We start from the raw sequence: 24,326 nt of genomic DNA on the forward strand, positions 1-24,326 counted from the left end.
ACAACTGAGACGATACTCCGTAGGCGTGCAGTTTGGTTAGAAGAGCCTTGTGAGGAACGGTGTCGAAAGCCTTCTGGAAATCTAAAAATATGGAATCAATTTGATATCCCCTGTCAATAGCACTTATTACTTCATGAGTATAGAGAGCTTGTTGTTTCACAAGAACATTTTCTGCATCCGTGCTGACTATATGACAGTAAATCGTTTTCTTCGAGGTACTTCATAATGTTCGAATACAGTATATGTCCTAAACCCCTACTACAAATCGACGTTAGTGATATAGGCCTGTAATTCAGCGGATTACTCCTACTTCCATTTTTGGGTACTGGTGTAACTTGAGCAATTTTCCAGTCTTTAGGTACGGATCTTTCTGTGAGTGAGTGGTTATATATAATTGCTAAATATGGGGCTATTTTATCAGCATACTCTGAGAGGAACTTGACTGGTATACATCTGGACCGGAGGCCTTGCCTTTATTAAGTGATTTAAGCTGCTTTGTTACGCCGAGGATATCTACTTCTATGTTTCTCATCTTGGTAGTTGTTCTTGATTGGAATTCAGGGCCGGCCGGAGTGGCCGAGCGGTTAAAGGCGCTACAGTCTGGAACCGCACGACCGCGACGGTCGCAGGTTCGAATCCTGCCTCGGGCATGGATGTGTGTGATGTCCTTAGGTTAGTTAGGTTTAAGTAGTTCTAAGTTCTAGGGGACTTATGACCACAGCAGTTGAGTCCCATGGTGGTCAGAGCCATTTGGAAGTCAGGAATATTTACTTCATCTTCTTTGGTGAAGGAGTTTCGGAAAACCGTGTGGAATAACTCTGCTTTAGTGGCACTGTCATCAGTGACTTCATCGTTGTTATCGCCACTGGTGTTCTTTATGTATGACCAGAATCTTTGGGTTTTCTGCCAGATTTCGAGACAGAATTTCGTTGTGCAATTTATTAAAAGCATATCGCATTGAAGTACGCGCTATATTTCGAACTTCTGTAAAACTTTGCCAATCTTGGGGATTTTGCGTTCTTTTAAATTTGACATCCGACCATATCTTCTGGCTGCTTCACTTCGTCATTTTTCACCACAGAAAAGAAAAAAAGGATTAGTGTTTAGTCTAACAAACCAGCATCATGTCCTTCGCAAGTAAAAACTTCTATAAATGGCATTATAATTTCTTCAGTCATAATTTCCACTTGCCTTAATAATCTCTTCCTTTAAGACAGTAATGCCTATATTATAACGTGTAAAACAGGATGTGTGACAAATTTCATGCTTTCCTAGTTCTGGATTGTCCGTCCCCGGTAGCTGAGTGGTAAGCGCGACATAATGTCAATCCTGTGGGCCCGGGTTCGATTCCCGGCTCGTTCGGAGATTTTCTCTGCTCAGGGACTGGGTGTTTTGTTATCCTAATCATCCGCATTTCATCCCCATCGACGCGCAAGTTGCCGAAGTGGCGTCAAATCGAAAGACTTGCACTCCGCGAACGGTCTACCCGACGGGAGGCCCTAGTCACACGTAATTTATTTTTTTATTTAGTTCTGGATTAGGTTACATCTAATAGTGAACACAGTGGGAGTATGCATTCTTTGCACAGTCGTCTGCTCTTTCTCAAGCATGCTTTGATTGTCGTAGTAAGCTGGATAATAATTGCGTTTTGGTTGGTGATGACCGCACTTAATACAATATCATCACTTTGTTTGCGTTGTCCAGGTTGAGTTACAGGGCTATCATAATTTATATATAACCTGTTTCGATTTTTTCTGTCATAATTTTTATTATCTTCCACACGACGCATTCTGCTTGCCGATAACACACCTTTAGGACGGGTGGTGGTGCTATTCTCATGAGGAAAAAGTTGGCCGATGATAAAATGGGTCATCTGTCTGCCATCACGACCCACTGGAAAATTATCCGAGAATTCATTTTCCAATAACATTCATCCATTTTTACGTCAACAGCACTTCTCGAACTATCCATATCTTCACTAATGTGTCACGCTATGGGTTCTGGATATTGTTGGAATGGCTTCAGAAATATTATAGACGTGTGTTGAGCGATCCACCATAACACAAGATCTCTGTCTCACTGGACGCATATGGGATGACACAAAGAAGACTGCACTCCTTGAGCCACGCTCTGAGCAGTGAGTTGTGACTGACACTTGAAGGGTTATCTATCACAGCGGTCTCCAAACTGCATCCCGCGGGTCAACACCGGCCCGCAAGCACCACAATCCGGTCCGCGGTGACGGATCGGATATCCATGATATCCGGCTCACCGATTTTTTTTATATTTTTTAACGAACGATGCTTCGCATGAAGACAGTTTAGTGTTATTCTTTTCAGTCTTTTATAACTATTTCAGACACCACTTCCTGGCGTGAATCGGTCCCTTTGGCCACTGTAAATGAACACTGTATTAGTCAAGTGTTCTCCTGTAAACTATTGCTCTTTAAGGTAGAGGCTCCAACAATGCTGTACTCAGTTAGCTGTACTGCTCGCAATGCGCCTCGAGCTGCAATTGTTGTCAGCCAAACCACTGCCAGGGCTTCCGCGTCGATGTTGTAGATTCACTGCAACGATGTCACAAGATCTTTCCTTCTTTACTTAGCAGTATCTGCTTATGAATTCCAATTTTGATTTGTTGTCGTTAGCTAACACGAATTCATAGATGCCCACAGGGCAGTAGCTACGCACGTTACGAATTCCATTAACAGTAATTATACATCTCTTATTTTCGACTAATTTTGAAGCACAGGCATAAACCAATATCTTTAGACAACTTTCTTCTAAAATAACATGTAGTGCGCTATAAATAAAAGATGACAATATTGTATCATAAATCTGTTTGAGTACCTATTTTATCGGAACGAAGCGCATTTACCCATTCTACATGGATTCCTACCGAAAAAAGTGTTTCACTTAACGAGTGTCAATTACGAGTAAGATTCAGGAACAAATTACGATCATCAAACAAACGTAAAACAATCATTTCTCTTTATTTTATGACCAATTAAGGTACACATTAACTAGCGTATACGATGCAACTGAACATTTTAACCACAATTAATTATATGAAATTTCCTGAAAATTTACCTTACGTGACATACATAGGCAATTCACATAATGAAATCAGGCACTGTAATTGTAATTAATTAGATTTATGTAATTGTAACTTCTCACATACAATTGTTTAGAGTTGTTGATCAAGTTTACTAGTGGAAATTATCAGCAGTGACCTCAAATGCTCATCAATTAGTTTAGATCTGCAAAAACTTTTGTATATTCCATTTTGGGGAACGTTTTTTCACAGAGATACGCAGTGCCGAAAGTGAAAAAAGCTAATAGCAAAATTATGAACCTCAAGCGGTGTCAGTGAATGACTCTTAAAAATTTTCGGCAATGAGAAATATTAATATTTATCTTTATAAACATCGCTACCTTGTAAATCTGCCATTTCTAAGAAATTCTGGGGCAATAGTTTCTGTATCGGCTATAAAAGGATTTTGCAAAATGTCGATACCGTTTGCAATTACATCAAAATCTGTGAAAAGAGACTGGGAATTTAGTTTTGAAGTACTCAAACCATCAGCTGCGAAATATAAAGGAAATGGAGTCTCTGGTTGCTGACTAAAAGTTTGGCGTGTATTGAAATGCATAAAATATTTTTTGTTTTGTTAAGACTCAAACAAAATAATGTTTTGAAGAAAGTATTTAGTATGAGTGCACAAATCATGCAGTAGCTGGTTCTTTCCTTGTAATTTTAAGTTAAGGTCATTGGCATTTTCAGTTAAATCTGAACAAAAATGACCTCAATAAGAACTCATTCTTTTGTCTCAGCCAGAGAACGATTCCTTTCATGCAAGAAAATTTCGATTAGTGTTTGGAGCTGAAAGTGAAACCTCCCCTTAGAAAAATTAATGAATTACTGTGCTGATAAACCTATTACAATACTTGATTTTCAAACAGCTGAGCAGAACTGAACGTACTCAGACATTTTGCTCTTTACCTATTCTGATCAACACTTAACTGACACACAATATTTTTAGCGTAACGCAATCTGACTTTCAATAATCCCTGCAAAAGAATGGCCCTGACTAACATTAACCTATACCTTTCACAGATCACTTACCTCACAAAAATCTTCGTTACTCAAGCTACTGCAATACAGCGAGCGCCACTACTGCCAGCTAAATAAAAGATTCAAACTACTGAAGGCACTAACTACTGATAGGCATAGTTAGTAAATGAAAGATTTTGATAGAGAACAATGTATTTACCTTAATAGTGGTCAAAAGTCATAATATATATAGCAGTTCATGACATCCAGTCTTACAAATTTACTGTCTTTGATGGACACACGTCCAGATCATCCGCTCTCAAAACTCCGCCATCTCTCTCCCCACATCCACCACTGCTGGCGGCTCACCTCCAACTGTGCAACGCTACGCGCTGTTAATAGCCAACTGCCCAACACTACAATAGAGACTATTTCAACAATGCCCACCAGCCACAGACTGCACACAGCACAGCCAGTGATTTTCATACAGAGCACTAGGTGACGTTACCAACATAAAAACCTAAACTGTCTACTTACAAAAGCATTGCATCAGAGCTTTTCCACAGCTACGCCATTGTCTTCAGTCTCTTCAATACAAGCGCGGGATTGGTGAGGTTGGAATATTGTGGTTTTGTATAATTAACAGCGGACATGAGTTAGCTTTCAAACTTCTGACATATCCAAGAAGTTTCTGCAAAAAGACTGTTGATGAATGATGCAATGTACAATTCATGGCTTTGATCCAAAGTCGCTTTCTGTTTCTTTATTTCTACCACACTTGTTTTTTACTACCATCAGTTGTGATGCACCTTAAATTTTTCCACTGAAATTTGTTTTTCTGAATAGCATTTTCCATTCCTTTAAAAATTTCTTCTCCACGAATGCTACGAACTTCAAGAATATCTTCATACACTTCATATTTTTTGTTTATCCCTCGAATAAAAATTAACGCCTGCGCAGTGTCTGAAACATCTGCTGACTCTTACAGAGCTAAATAGAGCCACTCTTAAATATTAAATTTTCTGAGACAGTTGAGTCAATATATTTTCAGCAATAACATTTTCTCTTCAAGCAACCATGTTTGCTGTATTTGCTGACAAACTGATATTTTTAAATAAATTAGTTCTTTGCGGGCACTGCTTCAACTGGTGCAGTCATACAGTCCTGTATTAATTTGGCGTCAGTAAATGATTATCAATGTTTTGCTATTGAGTGAGCCAAGTGAAAGCTAACGCGAGTTGCTACTTCTGGTTTAACATTTACTTTCTTAACCAACATTTGCTGAGTTTTTAAACTTCATTTCAAAGGTGTATATGTATCTAACCCTTGGCTTCCGGTAAATTTGTAATAACTCTGAGAATGTTTAGTCCTATAATGATGTTTTATATTGTACCTATTCTCTGATTACTGATATTCTTTCAATACAAATTATACACCTTTCTACTCACTCAGCCGCGGAACAGTGATGTCCCCATTGCTCTTTAAAATTTATGCACTCACTATCTTCCGTTTCTTTTCCATATTTACACAAATCCACATAAAAGGGATGTAGCAATTAATAGTATTAAACGCAAGGGTCCTGGGTAAAGAATTGCGTTGGATTTATCTTTAAGGCAATTTTTAATTAATTTAAATTCTGCTTCTTCACCAAGAAACTGTAGTCACAAAGCAGGCTAGTCCCAACATATTTTGCTTTTCAGATGCCGCCAACCACAAGTTGGTGCTGTATTACTGCAATTGATTTCTCTAACCTCCGAAAGGTCTCACTGCTATACATTTAGCATTGCCAGAAGTAGTCGCAACAGTACGTAAAGTGCAGTACACGCATCGGCTATCACCGTAGCAATGAAATTACCTGGACGCTTTCTCGTAATTACCAACAGAAATCGCGAAGTGAAATCCACCCCCGCTCCCTGAGCCGTAGATACGATGGTTACCAAAAAAAAATCGGAATAACATTGCCGTGGGCGGAGCTTGTGTAGTGCGCATTTCTGCCGCCACGCGTGTGTAGTTCAACTCATTGTCAGTTCAGTGCCGCCTGTGTTGTCCAACTGTGTTGTTCTGTTCACATGGTGTGATTGTTTTTGCTAGAACTGTTTTGTTCTTGTTCCATTTTTTTATGATGGAAAGTTTAGGTGAACAACGTGCAGCTGTGAAATTTTGTTTTCTACTCCTTCAAAATGAAGCTGAAACCGTGTCAGTGTTGGAAACAGCTTACCAAGATGACTGTATGGGAAAAAGTCAAGTGTACGAGTGGTCTGCTCGATTTGAAACAGGCGCCATGTTGATTGACGACAAGCCTCGTTCTGGACGTCCATCAACTGCCCGAATGGCCGAAAATATTGAAAAAATTCGAGAGATTATGCTCACAGACAGTCGACAGTCAATTGACCAACTGTCAGAGATTAGCGTGTTATCTTGGAGATCGATTCAGCGAATTTTAACGGAAAATTTGGGAATGAAAAGGGTTGCTGCCAGGTTTGTTCCTCGGATTCTGATTGACAGTCAAAAGGACCGTCGAGATGAAACATGTCATGTTTTGAAACAACAGCTTGAAACTGATCCACAATTTCTGGTGAAGCAACAGTCAAAGCCAAAAAAAATATGGTTCAAATGGCTCTAACCACTATGGGACTTAACATATGAGGTCATCAGTCCCCTAGACTTAGAACTACTTAAACCTAACTAACCTATGGACATCACACACATCCATGCCTGAGGCAGGATTCGAACCTGCGACCGTAGCAGCAGTGCGAGTCCGGACTGAAGCGGCTAGAACCGCTCGGCGACAGCGGCCGGTAGTCAAAGCCAATGGAAGACGTCATCGTCACCCCGTCCAAAGAAATGTCGCCAAACCAAACATGAAAACAATGCTGATTTGCTTTTTTGATGCCAAGGGCGTAGTTCATTCAAAGTTTGTTCCTCCAGGCTAGACCTTCAATCAAACCCTTTATTTTGAAGTTTTAAAAAGATTGTGCAACAGTGTTCATCAAAAAAGACCAGATTTGTGGCAGACAGGTGACTGGCTCCTCCACCATGACAACGCACCTGCACACACAGCCATCTCTGTTAACACTTTTTGACTAAAAATGCCATGGTTCCGCTGCTCCACGCACTTTACTCTCCTGACCTAGCTCTGTGCGACTTTTTCTTAATTCCACGCATAAAAACTGGCCTAAAAGGATACCGATTTGACAACATTGAAGAAGTCGAGAAAAAAATGTTTCGAACAGTGGAAGCACCAGTGGGACAAATGTATTAGCATTTTTTTTTTAATTTTATTATATTATTATTATTATCATTATTTTGTACCCACTGACCTCACCTCAATCACGGTGTTGTCCTCAAACGAAAATTTGCGCGTAATTCAACACTACAGTATGTTGGTACAATGAAGTATAGTCTGTCTAACTTTTCCTGAGCCATACCAACGGTGATCGCAGGGAATGAAAAAGTAACCGCTATTGCCGCCTCGTGGCGAGGAATGTTGCGGTGGGAAAGCATCCCGCAGTGCTGACACCATATGCACCTCGCGCTAAGTTCTGAACACTTGCTGTGATGTTAATGAAGCGCGGAAGTAACAAGGTTCGTGAAAGCACTTTACAACTACCTTCACGAGTGGCATTTAATTATAGCAATGTATATAAAATGAACTTAAGGCCACAGCTCAAGGTCAAAAAATAAGCAGTTCACTGGGTAATGTATACTGTGGTGTCATTCAGTGTCAGTTCATAACGACAGGCAGTAGTGGTAAGGGTCACAAAAAATTCTGAGCTCTACAGACGAGTTCTGAGCCGTGCCAGGGTATCAGGCCACAAGAAAACTTGGACCCACTGTAGTTAGGGCTTGGCCTTGGCCACGCGGAGTGGCCGCGCGGTTTGAAGCGCTATGTTACGGGTTGCGCGGCCCCTCCCACCGGATGTTCGATTCCTCCCTCGGGCATGAATGTGTGTGTTGTTCTTAGCATAAGTTAGTTTAAGTAGTATGTATGTCTGACCGATGACCTCAGCAGTTTGGTCCCTTAGGAATCCACACACATTTGAACATTTCTTGGCCTTGGGACTTAATGGAAGAGCAAGTGTGGCCGTTAAGCGAAAACGTTTGGAGAGACCCCTGATCTGTGAGATTGGGTCCCCAACGCATTTATTTTCGGTGAAGTCCATACCCCGAGATGTAACCTCCATCATAAGTGTGAAAAGTGATGCTACACAAAATTCCAAGCTTATGTAATAGCCTAAGTCTATGACGCTGAAGTTATTTTTCCAAAACTGTATGAACTGAGGATGTCTCACTGTTTTATTTGATCTGTCTATATCTCTCTCACCGTTTCTGTAATTTCTTTCATAGAAAGTTTGATCTGAAGCTACAGAAGGAAATTTAAATCCCCCAGTGTTAACTAAGCCATTGAAGCTCTACAAATGCAAAAACCTACTGTCTGATATTTTTTCTGAAACAGCTCATAAGTTACTATGGTTCAGAACTTTTCAACTTTCTGTAAACAAAACGTATCTGAAGTACCCTGTTTAGTAGCTGCACCATACAGAGAAAGGAAAAATAAACAGATAACCTTATCCCTTACGAATGTTTTACGACCTGTGTCTATGAATTCAATGTATATACATAAAACTGCAAGCAATCACTTTTTGAGATACTCATTTACTCTATTAACTAGTTTCCTTACTTTTCCAGTCTCCTCTTTATATGCTGCACATGGAAGTTTCATGTTTATTACCTTAGCGTGATGTTGAGTACTGGCTCTTAGACAAGAAGGTAGATAAAATGATTGTAATCTATCGCCATGAGTAATGTTTATACGGCGAGCTCTATTGAAAAATGAACTGCATGATTTATTGCGACAATATGGGCGGCTTTGTAATTAGTATCCCTCTGGCAACCTTCATAGAGATTGCCAATTGGCCACAGTTTGACAAGCTTTGTTTGTCACCATCTCTAACCAGAACAAACAGCTTTTATGCTGAAGTGATGGTTGGATCGGGCACAGAGAGAGAGAATGTGCCGAATTATTGTTTTGGATTTAAACGTGAACAAAAATTTTTGAATATGAATAAAATGGTCCAGGTGTCGCCTAAACTGGCTTGCATAATTCATATTTGCCAAGAAGTTATTTTATAATGTAAGAAACTAGTCCTACGCTGCCCATTCATTTCTGTACTCCAGACGCCGTACACCCTGTATGTCTCTATACACACTATTTCATAACGTAAAGTGTAGCACTCTCAAAGGAGATAATACACATCTATACACACAGTATTAGCTAAAACCTGTCTTCATCCCCCCATAAAGATTGAGATATTGACCGTCGGAAACAGGATAAAACGTTATTATTATCGATGGCAAAAGTTAGGTTTAAAGTTTCCCAGAACAAAAACAGTATAGGTTGAAAGTTCGTAGTGAAGAAGCAGTGATGTTTTGCTATTACTTACGAGTACTATAACAATATCAAATTTCAAATGCAATGAAATATTGTGTTATTCGGCTTATCGAGAACGATAAATGTTGTACTTATAATGCCATATCGTATGCCCACAGATCTTCAACACATTGGGCCCAGGAGCCCTCATATGGACTGTGTGCGGCGAGGTGTTCAGGCCGCGTGTCAAGGGCGTCGCCATGTCGGTGTTGTCCATCGTCAACTGCGGATCGGCGTTCGCCACACTCAAAACCTACCACCTCATGTACACCTATTTTGACCTGTACTACTCCTTCTGGATGTTCGCCACCATCTGCTTGGGGGGAATGGTGTTCGTGTGGCAGCTTGTTCCCGAGACCAAGGGCAGGCACCCAGAGGAGGTGGCACTCGAGATAGCGGGGCTCAAACCCGGCCGCACTGCCGACGTGCCCGCCACGGCAGAGGAGATGCAGAAGATCAAGGTGTAGCCCACACACGGAGACGCAGAGGATGGACGCTGCTAGCCCATACACGATTATGGTGTACCATGCGACACCCTCGGTGTTGTGTATTGTGCTGATCGCTCTTGGATGAGCTCGAGATTTCAAGTGTATCCATGTTGACTCAACGACTATGGCCATCTCTTCGACCCACTCCATTCAACATTACGCTTCCCAAGGTGCTACTACGTCAGTTGCCTGACTAAAAACAAAGAATTTTTGCAACTTCCTCGGCTGATATCTTCCTCGTCACCAGGAAGGATAGTCTGCAGGCCTGTGGCATCATTTCGATTAATCCAGCCAACTGCGAACTGGACAACATGTGTACTTCGTTATACACAAAGCTGGGCTCCGTATAATGGATGGGAACCTCATTTACAATGCATTGTATGTGGACATACCTCGTAGGATTCAGTTGCGACGTGTCTACCACATTTACTCAGACATAAATAGAGGACGTGCGTTCGGTTCGTTGTATGAGCGGAACAAATTAAATTACCCGTTCTTTTCCTCTGTTGTGCTGATTCCTTAGAAATTTTCTCTCTTCCAAGACCTTGATAACAAATAAAGATAACAAATACAGCCTCTACTAGCTCCAATTGTTTCTGGCATCCTGATGATTCGAATAAGCCATGACGCCGAGAAAACCTTGTAAATGTAGTAGTTTCTAGTCCTGTAGTTTATGAAAGAAAAAAAACAGAGCGTCGGCGTATCTTATAAATTACCACTGGGTGGGCTTTTGGGATCCACATCTCACGTGCAACTTGTTTAATCCTGATTCTCCACCTTGACTACTGTGAGCCGAATTTTGTTGAGTATTTAGCCATTTCTACAGTAATTAAATATGAACTAGGAGTTGAAAACACTGGACAGAAATGGAACTAAAATTTGGTATTTCAATTAAAATCTGAACATCGAACTGAACACTTCTCCTACCAATGTTGCAGATTTCTTACTGTTTTCCACTACACGCTTCTTATTAGAGAGATCGGCTTTAATAATTTTAAAGTTTTTATTGCATAACGGCTGATAGAAACTAAAAATCATGAGTGATCAACAAAACTAACAGTCGTGTTATGAATCTTATAAGTGAGTCGAGGAATACAGCGCACCCACTGCATATCCTGATTACTTCACGCTGATTTCAATAAAGGGATTCCTGCAGGACTGTTTTGTAAGCAGTTCTCTTAAGTACAACAGTGATACCGCCTTGTGTTACATTGACGGAAAATCCAGCACAGCGACCATAGTACAACACTAGCCACGAGTTTCCAAGTCAACAATACGTCTCGCCACAGGCCTGAAGATTTCGTTAGAAACTCAAGACTTCGATTGATTGTGAAAGTTCCTTAAAACTGTTACCAATGTGATAGTATTTAATTGTGTTAAATTATTAAATTAAAAGAAACTTCCGCATTATTATTCAGTGCTGTACTTCAGTTTTTCATTTACCTCAACCAGCATCCCAAAATTTACGCTGTCCGTCCAAAAAGTTACGAGACTGATTTTATTTCTGGTGTACAAGCGACGTCAGTGCAGTAACTACGTTGGCACCTTAAACCAGCAACTGTGAGCAACAGACGCGTATTCGACCAGACAATTGCGAGCAGGCAGTGTTAAACAGTGCAAGTGTGGCGGCACTGTGTGACAAATCGCAATGTAGCAAATTCTCTAAATCGAGTGAACAAAACATTCTCCAGAAGAAAAGAAAATTGTGTACAAAGTTTGTCGTGCACACCTTGACTACTGAACAAAAACGACGCACGGATGCTTTCTGCGTCCTGATTGAAATGCGAAACGCTGAAAATTCTCCCATGGAAAAAAACACAGGTGAGTGCCTAGAGTTAGTGTTATCAACATGAACGTACCACAAAACGAAAAGAGCAGAAATTCACATGAAGGGTCAACGCTTTGCCGACATAACCGACATTCAGGCCAATCTGACTCTCGAGTTGAGCAACATTCCAAAGAAATATTTTTCTGACATTGTCACACGGTTGTATGAACGTTATGTGCATTGTAATCGGGAGGGGGGAGGGTATGGGAGCTATGTAGATATCTGAAGCATTAAAACCTGAGTCTAGAAATTTTTCTCTCTGACGAGGTATAATAACGATTATAAAACTGGTGAGTCCTGAAACCTTAGCTGAGTCACGCCATGGTCGCTGTCGATTACAGTACAACTAGGGCACAGGCTGCCTTCAAGCATTGCAAACTGCAAATCTTCCTTAATAAGTACCACAAATCAGTATGTGACATGAGAAACAGAGCTATTTTTTTCTAGACTAGGAACATTTTAACGACTCTTTAATTGATGTAGATGGCATACAAATATAATGAAAAATACATATTTTGTGAATGAAACTCCGTCCATTGTCTGTATCTCGATTTTTTAGGTTTTCATTTCCGTTCCTTATTTTGGAGTGAAAGCTCCTTTAGCAGAGTTTCCAACCCTCACTTGGGGCTTTTCTTCGTGATATAGTGAAGCAGTACATACGAACGGTGTTATATTGTTATACAAACGAAAAAACGTCAGCATTAGTTAAAAATCAAGAGCTTTATGAAATACCTGCACATTGCCGGAATCTTCTTCACTGGGTGGTCCCTGATGAAATTCTTCAACTTGGAAAAATAACGTCCATCCCTCAAGTTCGACTACTTCAGCAGATCTTGGTGAGACCCAGGTGATGGAGATTTCGTTCTGAAACACGTACCGGGTATAAAAACCTGAAAAAATCAGCATACGAACAGTCGACGGACTTTTTTTCATAAAACTTATAGGAGCATTTACCCTCAGTACTGATTCAGAAGAGAGCATCGTCGCTATTTTTCAATAGAGATTTAACTGTATCATATCTACGCAGCCAGTTTGACTGCCACCCATTATTACAAAGTAAAGTATTCAATGACAACGAAGTAGTGATTCCATTGTTCAGAGAGGATTTTTTAGAGATGGATAACCCATTTCAGAGAGACAGTTCCAAATGGTTCCTTTATGTAGTAAGTATGGACGTCCCGCAAAATTAGTTAAATGAAAGGAGATAGTTAGAATGGGAAGAAAAGTAAATGTAAAACAATTCTGACGTAAATACATGTGCTCTGTATGTCTTAACTGCTGGCTATCGTTCACCCAGAAACGAACTCTGTGTTTGAGCTGTTCCTATATCAAACTACTGTAGCACTGTCTTTGCTGTAAACTGTGATTTGACTGTTTACCTGTGGAGATACTATTTTAATGATAATTGTATACTACTACCGTCAACAAAAATCGTTATTACTCTGCTCTCGCAAAAGCAATCTACACACAATAGAAACTGATAAGCAGCCTTCCTTGAAACTGCACTGCATCGGAGTCGAAAACACACACACACACACACACACACACACACACACACACACACAGTCTACACACACACACACACACACACACACACACACACAGTCTCATACATACCAACGAGACAAACAGAACATAAAATAAACAGCAATGAACTACGATGATGATTGACTATTTCATACATTTAACAAGTTAATGTCCACATCTACTATGATATGCCGAATAATGTTAATGTTGCACTGTCTTTGATTATTGTAACGTATTTGCACAAAATATGTAGTCCTGTGGATAAGTCTTACACCGCTTACTGAATTTAATCTACTTTTTTGAAACTCATCGCAAAGTGATAATCCCACAGATTTAAGTTTCACTCGAGCAACCATATTTTATCTAGCTGCAACCAAGAGTTTGGTTTTTACTGTAACACACGAATATTTCTGTTGTTGATAAATTGCTCACTATATTTAAAATTTTGCCCTTCAGAATGTTTTTATCAACCGAGCTGAAAGCTTCTTTGCAGTTCTATAGCGTTCGTATAGCTGTGTAAGTGATCTCTATACTACCTGGATGTAGATCTTAGATCTCAGTGCATGAAACACTCTACAATCTAGTCGTCTGAATGTGCCGCAGATTCTTGTCATCTGCATTATCCGCCATGTTATAGTTAAGCTTAAACGTTTTCATCGGTCTTTACATGATAAACAACTCTTTACTTCTTTCTATATTTGAACATTATATCAAAATGCGATGTAATAGGCTGATGTGAAAACAGAACCGAAAAGTATTTTCATTTTATGTTCTCATGAAATTTCGTGGCAACCATATTGTAATTAGGCAAGAAACGAAATACGAGCTTCTTTGGCCGGCACATTCAGACAGCTAGAGTTTGACATCCCTATCGTAGAAAGGACACTGGCTGTGTACTGGCAGTCTGTTTATTTTGATTCGAGGACAAAAGTATTAAATCAGAAAGTTCTGTATCTTGCGCTGTCGAGCTTCCATTGTCTTCAGCTGCTGGCGAGAGGATCTCTGGACCAATACTCCGCTCTAACAATTAATTTGGCGACGTCCCGTCTCGAGAAATTAAATAAGTTAACCGAAAATTTCTTCAAATCAAGAATATAACTTTGCAACACTGGTCGGCGGCAAGAAATACTTTAAATCACTTCAGGTGAGGTATCTGGACGGGATGTAGTGAGTTATTTCGTAGAACACACACACAACTATTACAGGTGGCAACTGACAACAATGCGATTATATATTCCAAGTGGCGTGGCATCAATTAATTCAAAGTTTCCATTCTCGAGTACATGCGATGCTCTTACAAACATAATATAGCTCAATGTGCTATGCAGATAACAAGTTTTACAAATTCGCTCACTGCTAAATCACAGCCCAGGCACTTAACAAATGTTAATATGCACGTCTTCATTTAGGCCCACAAATAAGAGTTCTCACCCAGTCTTCACTCCCTCCATCCACACATTACCAAAATGGTCTGGGTAGTTAACTTCTTCAGGATAACGTAATATCTGACTACCAAGTCCACGTATTATCGATGAAAGTCTGAGAAGTTACTAATTGTCTGCAAGATAACGTAAATGCCGTCTTTCTTGCGATGTCTCCTTTTCTTCTATTGTGTTCTATGTTTCTTCTGCGGCGACTTCAGTTTATTGTTTTTCTTCTCTCTCGTAATACACCTTCCTCCATCACTTTAGAAACCTAATGTTCTGTCGAGAAGTTAATTGAGTTATTATAACGTGAAGCCATTATATCATCTCCAACAACTTCTTCGTAACGTTCATTTCTAATCCTCCAAAATGCTTCAGTTTAACCACTTCTCGTAATCGTTCCTTTTTCTGATTCGTACAGGTCACAGTACGAAATTAACTCGAAAAAAAATTCGGGATCGTCCTTTCGCTAACGCTCTCCATTAAAACTCTCTTTACGCCACTCTTCAACTGTCTCCTTACCCATTACAAGGACATTAATGCTAGGTATTTAGCCTACTGACACAGAACTTGTTTCACATCAAGCACAATGTTTTCATTGACGTTACATAAAATAAACAACTAAACATTCATTTACAGACGTGGTTCCATACTGAAACACAGCATTCAAATTTCTTCACGAATTTAGGAGTGCTCTCGCATGCGGTGAGGTTGGAACTTCAAACTTCATTACTGCAAGATAGATGAATGGAGCCAGATCGAAATATTAGTACTTATCTTTCGTTGCGTTGGTTTCTTCTAACTTAAAACTTTGCGTAGTGTGTTCCCCGGTCCTGGAATTCGTGTAGCAATGTTTGATGTTCTCCGCTGCTTGTCAACGAAAACCACAGAAAGTGTAAACTGCTATGCGTGTATCTCCATTAATTCACTGGTAGGCAAATCTCTACTCGGCATAATTCATTGCACAATCCTCGACACCGTTGCGCAGTAAGTACAATTACAAAGCGTTTGAAATTTATTTCCTTATCAGGACATTCACATCACAAGTAAGTTTCGCGTCAGAAATAACTAAAGTCTTTGGCAAACGTCCTGCACCAAAGCATCAACTATAACGTAATTTCGTTACACCATGTTTATTAGGAAAAAATACTAGTGTTAAAATAGGTCAGATATTGATGTTTTATTTAATAAAAAGGTAGTGTTGTATCGATGATTAATAACGAAAACATACTTTTACAATTTCGGTAATTAATAGTACAACTAATTTGACGAGAAAGTGAATCTGGCGTCTTCTCGTCAAAAATGTATTTCGATAATGATTTTCATTAAGATGTGACTTTTTCTTTGTTGTTCAATTCATTTAGTAGTGCAAAAATAGGATATAAATTCTTGTAAATGAATTTCTGTGTTTCTTCCATTATGTGGCAGTTACCAATGTTATTTACTAACTGGCTACATTGAGAAACTTCGTGTTTTAACTGCTTCGCTATTCATTAGTATTGATTTATTGTGTCTTTTCAACTGTGCTAGTAATTTTGATATGTAATAAAATATCGTTAATTGGAAGAAAATAATTCGGCTGATTTTCTGTAAAGTACATGTCAGTATCACGGTTGGCGTATAGAAGGTTGTCATTCCACCTGGAAGTGTTACTCGTTAAACTATAGCGTAAAAATATCAACTGAACCGTTCTATGTCAAGCATCTTGAATTGGTGCTCGACAAAAGATCATTTTTACAGAATGAATTTACCGATCTTTTCTTTAAAGTGTTACAATACATTTAATATAAATTTCATTTGAACCTTAGTAAAAAGAAATCAATAAAACATGTATATCACCTTCATAAACAAAAACTGAGAAGATTTTACTGGAATGGATTTTACGGAGTACAAAAATCTCAATCGCAACTGCACTCATACGCTGTCGAGATATTAGCGCGTGTTGTTCTTCTGTATCATAGCCAAGTCGAAATGTTGCAGTAATGCGGAAATAGCACATTCAGGGCGGTGTAAGAATTTGGCGAACAACGGAAGAAGACGCAACAGCATAATCTCAAAACAGTAATGAAATATCCTGGTCTGAATCCTAACTTTGTCCTCAGTGTCTCACGGAGTGATGACGTGCATCAGTGTTGTGGTAATCCATCTCTCCCATAGGACTGCCAGATGCTGAGATCTGCTCAGTGCGTTTTAAGGAAAGTGGACTAAGCGGTAGCACCGATTTTCAGTCCCTGTTTTCGCCACATTCCGCACTCATCCACAACACATCATATCATTTCACAAGAAGTCATTCCAGCCATCATAATGAAGCTATCAGACCATCTCATTGTGGTCAGAGATACAGTTCCTTCTAGGGAGTAACTTTTTGAACGCCGTTTAGCGATATGCCCATACTCCGAGACATATCACGCGCTCTCATCCGTATCCCACCGTATTTCTTGTACTGAGCAATACAAAATCTGGAATCTGTAATATTTCTTCCCAGACGAGAAACACAACTTTAATATTCCTTTCCATACCAGTAAGCCATAAAGTCGAACATCAGTCAAAGTAAGTACGTTTAATATTTTAGAATTCACCATCCTTGCACTACGTAACTAACACTCGGAAGAAATAGTTACAAACAAAGCAATTATTATTTATCATTTATTCTTGTTTCCAGCTCATTATTCAGGGTCAATATTATGACTAAAACGTTTTTTCTTGGTTTTCTTCCTTTGCATACGTCGAAACAGCGTTTGTAATTAGCACCTCCCTAGCAAAAATAGATGGTGAGATAATGAATCTTTATTGCTATAATATTAGACATAGGGATTGTACTCAACTATAGCCCAAAAGAAATGCTTTTATTAGGTACAACACCTACTGAATGAAATAATAACTGATATGTCACCTCATGTGTCACGTAACCCTATCAAAAATCTCGAAAAGTTCGTGACCAATATACTTCAAACTTACTTAAACTTTCGAATTTTAACATAAATCTCGGAAAGTTCTAAACCAATTTACTTCAAATTTTCAAATGATACACTAATAAGCATAGGCGCCATATACATTAATATACAGGGTGTCTCATTTATATTGCCCACCCTAACTAACTTTCTGTCCAGATTCAAATTGTAAAAGTGTTTCAAGCAAATGTTCTTTAGCCGTCAGGGAGACGTCAATCAGCCTGATTGCCTTCGTTGTAGCTTTGTTTTTTACAAAGATATGAACAGCGGTATCACTTTTTTAAATGACACCATGTATTTTTTATTCGGTAATTCATTTCCTCTCCTAAAGACCTATCAAAAATGTATCACAGTGTACCATTCACTGAAATACAACGTTATTAATTACATAACACAACATTGACTTCCTCCCCATGAACCATGGACCTTGCCGTTGGTCGGCAGGCTTGCGTGCCTCAACGATACAGATAGGCGTACCGTAGGTGCAACCACAACGGAGGGGTATCTGTTGAGAGGCCAGAAAAACGTGTGGTTCCTGAAGAGTTGCAGCAGCCTTTTCAGTAGTTGCAGGGGCAACAGTCTGGATGAATGACTGATCTGGCCTTGTAACACTAATCAAAACGGCCTTGCTGTTCTGGTACAGCGAACGGCTGAAAGCAAGGGGAAACCACAGCCGTAATTTTTCCCGAGGGCATGCAGCTTTACTGTATAATTGAATGATGATGGCGTCCTCTTGGGTAAAATATTCCGGAGGTAAAATAGTCTCCCATTCGGATTTCCGGGCGTGGACTACTCAAGAGGACGTCGTTATCAGGAGGAAGAAAACTGTCGTTCTACGGATCGGAGCGTGGAATATCAGATCCCTTAATCGGGCAGGTAGGTTAGAAAATTTAAAAAGGGAAATGGATAGGTTAAAGTTAGATATAGTGGGAATTAGTGAAGTTCGGTGGCAGGAGGAACAAGACTTTTGGTCAGGTGATAACAGGGTTATAAATACAAAATCTAATAGGGGTAATGCAGGAGCAGAGTTAATAATTAATAAAAAAATAATAGGAGTGCGGGTAAGCTACTACAAACAGCATAGTGAACGCATTATTGTGGCCAAGATAGACACGATGCCCACGCCTACTATAGTAGTAGAAGTTTATATGCCAACTAGCTCTGCAGATGATGAAGAAATTGATGAAATGTATGATGAGATAAAAGAAATTATTCAGGCAGTGAAGGGAGACGAAAATTAAATAGTCATGGGCGATTGGAATTCGACAGTAGGAAAAGGAAGAGAAGGAAACGTAGTAGGTGAATATGGATTGGGGCTAAGAAATGAAAGAGGAAGCCGCCTGGTAGAATTTTATACAGAGCATAACTTAATCATAGCTAACACTTGGTTCAAGAATCATGAAAGAAGGCTGTATACATGGAAGAACCCTGGAGATACTAGAAGGTTTCAGATAGATTATATAATGGTAAGACAGAGATTTAGGAACCAGGTTTTAAATTGTAAGACATTTCCAGGGGCAGATGTGGACTCTGACCACAATCTATTGGTTATGAACTGTATATTAAAACTGAAGAAACTGCAAAAAGGTGGGAATTTAAGGAGATGGGACCTGGATAAACTGAAAGAACCGGAGGTTGTACAGAGTTTCAGGGAGAGCATAAGGGAACAATTGACAGGGAAAGAAATACAGTAGAAGAAGAATGGGTAGCTTGGAGGAATGAAATAGTGAAGGCAGCAGAGGATCAAATAGGTAAAAAGACGAGGGCTAGTAGAAATCCTTGGGTAACAGAGGAGATACTGAATTTAATTGATGAAAGGAGAAAATACAAAAATGCAGTAAGTGAAGCAGGCAAAAAAGGAATACAAACGTCTCAAAAATGAAATCGACAGGAAGTGCAAAATGGCTAAGCAGGGATGGCTAGGTGATAAATGTAAGAATGTAGAGACTTAACTCACGAGGGGTAAGATAGATACTGCCTTACTGCCTACAGGAAAATTAAAGAGTCCTTTGGAGAAAAGAGAACCACTTGCATGAATATCAAGAGCTCAGATGGAAACCCAGTTCTAAGAAAAGAAGGAAAAGCAGAAAGGTGGAAGAAGTATATAGAGAGTCTATACAGGGGCGATGTTCTTGAGGACAATATTAGGGAAATAGAAGAGGATGTAGATGAAGATGAAATGGGAGATACGATACTGCGTGAAGAGTTTGACAGAGCACTGAAAGACCTAAGTCGAAACAAGGCTCTGGGAGTAGACAACATTCCATTAGAACTACTGACAGCCTAGGGAGAGCCAGTCCTGACAAAACTCTACCATCTGGTGAGCAAGATGTATGAGACAGGCGAAATTCCCTCAGACTTCAAGAAGAATTCCAATCCCAAAGAAAGCAGGTGTTGACAGATGTGAAAATTACCGAACTATCAGTTTAATAAGTCACAGCTGCAAAATACTAACGCGAAATCTTTACAGACGAATGAAAAACTGGTACAAGCCGACCTCGGGGAAGATCAGTTTAGATTCCGTAGAGATTTTCGAACACGTGAAGCAATACTGACCCTACGACTTATCTTAGAAGAAAGATTAAGGAAAGGCAAACCTACGTTTCTAGCATTTGTAGACTTAGAGAAAGCTTTTGACAATGTCGACCGGAATACTCTTTTTCAAATTCTGTAGATGACAGGGGTAAAATACAGGGAGCGAAAGGCTATTTATAATTTGTACAGATGGCAGCCATAAGAGTCGAGGGACATGAAAGGGAAGCAGTGGTTTGGGAAGGGAGTAAGACAGGGTTGTAGCCTCTCCCCGATGTTATTCAATCTGTATATTGAGCAAGCAGTAAAGGAAACAAAAGAAAAGTTCGAAGTAGGTATTAAAATCCATGGAGAAGAAATAAAAACTTTGAGGTTCGCCGATGACATTGTAATTCTGTCAGAGACAGTAAAGGACTTGGAAGAGCAGTTGAACGGGATGGACAGTGTCTTGAAAGGAGGATATAAGATGAACATCAACAAAAGCAAAACGAGGATAATGGAATGTGGTCAAATTAAGTCGGGTGATGCTGAGGGAATTAGATTAGGAAATGAGAGGCTTAAAGTAGTAAAGGTGTTTTGCTATTTGGGGAGCAAAATAACTGATGATGGTCGAAGTAGAGAGGATATAAAATGTAGACTGGCAATGGCAAGGAAAGCGTTTCTGAAGAAGAGAAATTTGTTAACATCGAGTATTGATTTAAGTGTCAGGAAGTCGTTTCTGAAAGTATTTGTATGGACTGTAGCCATGCATGGAAGTGAAACATGGACGATAAATAGTTTAGACAAGAAGAGAATAGAAGCTTTCGAAATCTGGTGCTACAGAAGAGTGATAAAGATTAGATGGGTAGATCACATAACTAATGAGGAGGTATTGAATAGAATTGGGGAGAAGAGGAGTTTGTGACACAACTTGACTAGAAAAAGGGATCGATTGGTAGAACATGTTCTGAGGCATCAAGGGATCACCAATTTAGTACTGGAGGGCAGCGTGGAGGGTAAATATCGTAGAGGGAGACCAAGAAATGAATAGACTAAGCAGATTCAGAAGGATGTAGGCTGCCGTAGGTACTGGGAGATGAAGAAACTTGCACAGGATAGAGTAGCATGGGAAGCTGCATCAAACCAGTCTCAGGACTGAAGATCACAACAACAACCACATTGACTTTGACCGTGGGATCACAAACTCGTCCACTTGCTGGAGTTGTCAGAAAACAAATGAAAACCAAGTAAAAACATAACACAAAATTGACTTTGACTCTCCTGTACCGTTGACCAGGAGTAGAACATTCAAAGGTGCTCAAAGTGATAACCCTGGACACCGATACACTGCTGCACTTGTTGAATGAAAGAATTATTTACTGCTTCCAGTGTTGCCTGCTGAAGAGAATTACAAGCAATCACGATACGTTCCGGCATGTCCTCTGGAGTTGTTGAAATATCGCGATAGACGACGACTTTAATGCAAACCCAAAGAAAAAAGTCCACAGGATTTAAATCTGTAGACCTAGCAGGCCAAGTAACTGTTCCAACTCGACCAATTCATCTGGCAGGATACCTTTGCTCCAGAACACGACGTGCACGCAAGGCATTACGTGCTGGACATCCATCGTGTTGATACCACATAAACATTCTGGTTATTAGCGGCGCTTCATCCAGAAGAGGAGGAAGAATTCGTCTGAGGACGTTGGCATACGCTGTGCCGTTTGGACTACCATTGATGAAATAAGGGCCAATAATTGTAGTTCCAAGCATCCCACACCAGACGTTAACTCTCCATTGACGCTGAAGTCCCACCTGTCTAAGCCATCGTGGATTGTCGCTGGACCAATAATGGATGTTCCTTGTATTTACCTGTCATTTATTTGAGAAGGAACATTCATCAGCAAAGAGAACATTGGAGAAGAATTTCGAGTTGGCGAGGGTTTGCTGTTGTGCCCACTGACGGAACTGTACACAATTCTGGAAATCATTCCCATGCAATTCTTGGTGGAGATGTACATGGTAAGTATGGAACCGGTGACATGTGAGAATACGATGTACACTGGTTTTAGGAGTGCCAGTCTCGTGTTCAAGCTGTCGTGTGCTCACATGTGGAGTGATAGCAACGGAAGCGAGATTAACTTCGGCAGCTTCGTCTACGACGATTGCGTTGTCGTGGGTTGAAACTTCCCTTTTCCTGAAGCGTCGCAACAAGACGAGAAAACATCCGTCGGGAACGTGAGTTCTTGTCAATTCCGCTGCCTGCATAGCATTTCGCCTACTTTCAACAACAATCAAAGAAACGTTATGTCGATGCAGTTTGTAGGCCTGCTCTACACAACAGTATTTAAAAGGACCAAACTACTATACTAAACGTACCCGTACATAGGAAGAGAAAGAAAAGAGGTGGAGCCGCTCCACGCCCACACCGGTATGATGGTCAACTCAAAAGGTCTACTGCCATCTCTGCATAAATGTTAGTTTTCACTAAAGTGAGGTGTCGCAGGATGTGGGTACTGCGATGGTTTCGTACGTCTGGCTACGGTTAGCCATTTACACGCGCTATCTGGAGATAAATTGGGTCGAAAGTCGAACGAAGGGTAGCGGTTTGAAGGGCAGAGGGGAAAAAGTGCCAAGGCAAGCGCCAATGTAAAAAATCCTCTGCGATAGGTCGGGTAGTAAGAGTAGTAGCGGATGTCTTGCTGACTGCGATAGGTCATGCGAGAGGAGGTCATGTTAGAAGCGGGCATCGTGCGATAGGATACCGTCTCATGCCAAGTTTCGTCGTAAGAGATCAGTGCTGGACGGTGCTGCAGCACAGAGTGCGGCAGGTTGAGCTGTGAGAGCCCCTACCGCGCTGTCAGTGATGACATCGCGCGGAAGAGGGCCCAGGTCGTCCATCGGCGTCTGGTGGGCGTGCGTCGAAGCCAAGCGCTCGGAGATGCGTGACCGCGTAGCGGCACCTGTCCTCGCTTGTTGGCTGCCCAGGCAGGCTCAATGAGGGCCGTGGCTGCGTCTTCCTCGTGTTGCGCATGACGTAGCCCATGTCCGTGAGCGTCCTTATCGCCCTGGTTGTCCAATCGTCGGAGCAGAGCTGCTCGGAGCCGATGGACTTCGGTGTCGGTGCAGCTCGTTCCGTCTTCTTCCTCGGTGTGTCCGCCGCGGTGTGTCCTGCCACCGGCTGCTCCGACAGGGGAGCGGCGGCTGACGTCTCTTCTCCGCCTGCTGCGTCTGCACGGATGTCTTGGGCTATCTGCGAGCGCAACTGCCGCAGCTGGTTGCATGCCTTCGTCGTCTCTGTGGTCAGGGTGGTCTTGAAGGTCGCCCTATCCGCGTGCATGGTGGCTTTGAAGGAGGCAATCGCCTACTCCGCCGCGGCCGCCAGCATGGCGCGCATCTCCTGTACTTGCGGCGCCTGCTTTGCCATCGTCGGCGGCCGGTCCCCCGATCCACTCTCACTGGCGCGGTTTCCCGCCGCCTGTGGGCAGTGGGAGCAGTCTTCTCTCCTCCCGGTAACGTCTTCGGCGGCGCCTGCGGCACCGTCGTCGTTGCCTCTCGGTATGCGTCTTGTCTCCAGCGCAGCCGTCGCTGGCGAAAGCTGGGCAGCCGCGCCAGTTCGCCACATGTGGTCCGCCGCAGCGAGCACAATTCGGCGCCTCTTCTTTTCTTCTGTCTCATGCGCGGCTGTCGTGAGCACCGGCGCACCGCGGTGAGTTGCGGCAGCATTTGGCCACATGGCCCTCGGCTTGGCACCTGAAGCACTGTGGCTTAGGGTCCATGTCCAGGGGTATAGCTTCAGCGGTCACGGGGAAGCCTAGGAGCTTCCTTAACTCGAAGATGTCGCAGCCATCCGTCACAGTACCCACTACGACGATGAACAGCGGCGGCCTCTTCCCATTCGTCCGGTTGTGCAGCTTGATAGTTGCACCCTGGAATCCGGCGCGTGTCAGCCCTTCCTGGACTGTCTCCTCGTCGCAGATCCAAGGGAGCCCCCTGATCAGGGCCTCGTATTGCTTCGCGCGCTGTTTCGGCGCGGTCGTCTTCTCCACGCCGGGTGGATCCACTCGGTGCCTGCAGTTGGATCATGGCGCCTGAGTCAAGTGACCCGACGCC

At 41.4% G+C, this 24,326-nt stretch overlaps 1 protein-coding gene across 1 annotated transcript in view; it reads left to right on the forward strand.

Moving 5' to 3' along the window:
- Positions 1–10,556, forward strand: part of LOC124612773 (facilitated trehalose transporter Tret1-like) — an 85,807-nt gene extending 75,251 nt beyond the window's left edge. The window contains exon 5 of the mRNA XM_047141167.1: positions 9,604–10,556. Coding sequence (XP_046997123.1) covers positions 9,604–9,951 — 348 coding nt within the window. The 3' untranslated portion in view covers positions 9,952–10,556. The remainder of the gene's footprint in view (positions 1–9,603) is intronic.
- Positions 10,557–24,326: the final 13,770 nt, after the last annotated feature.

The sequence above is a fragment of the Schistocerca americana genome, chromosome 4, assembly GCF_021461395.2.
Source record: "Schistocerca americana isolate TAMUIC-IGC-003095 chromosome 4, iqSchAmer2.1, whole genome shotgun sequence".
In the NCBI taxonomy this organism is placed as follows: Eukaryota; Metazoa; Arthropoda; class Insecta; order Orthoptera; family Acrididae; genus Schistocerca; species Schistocerca americana.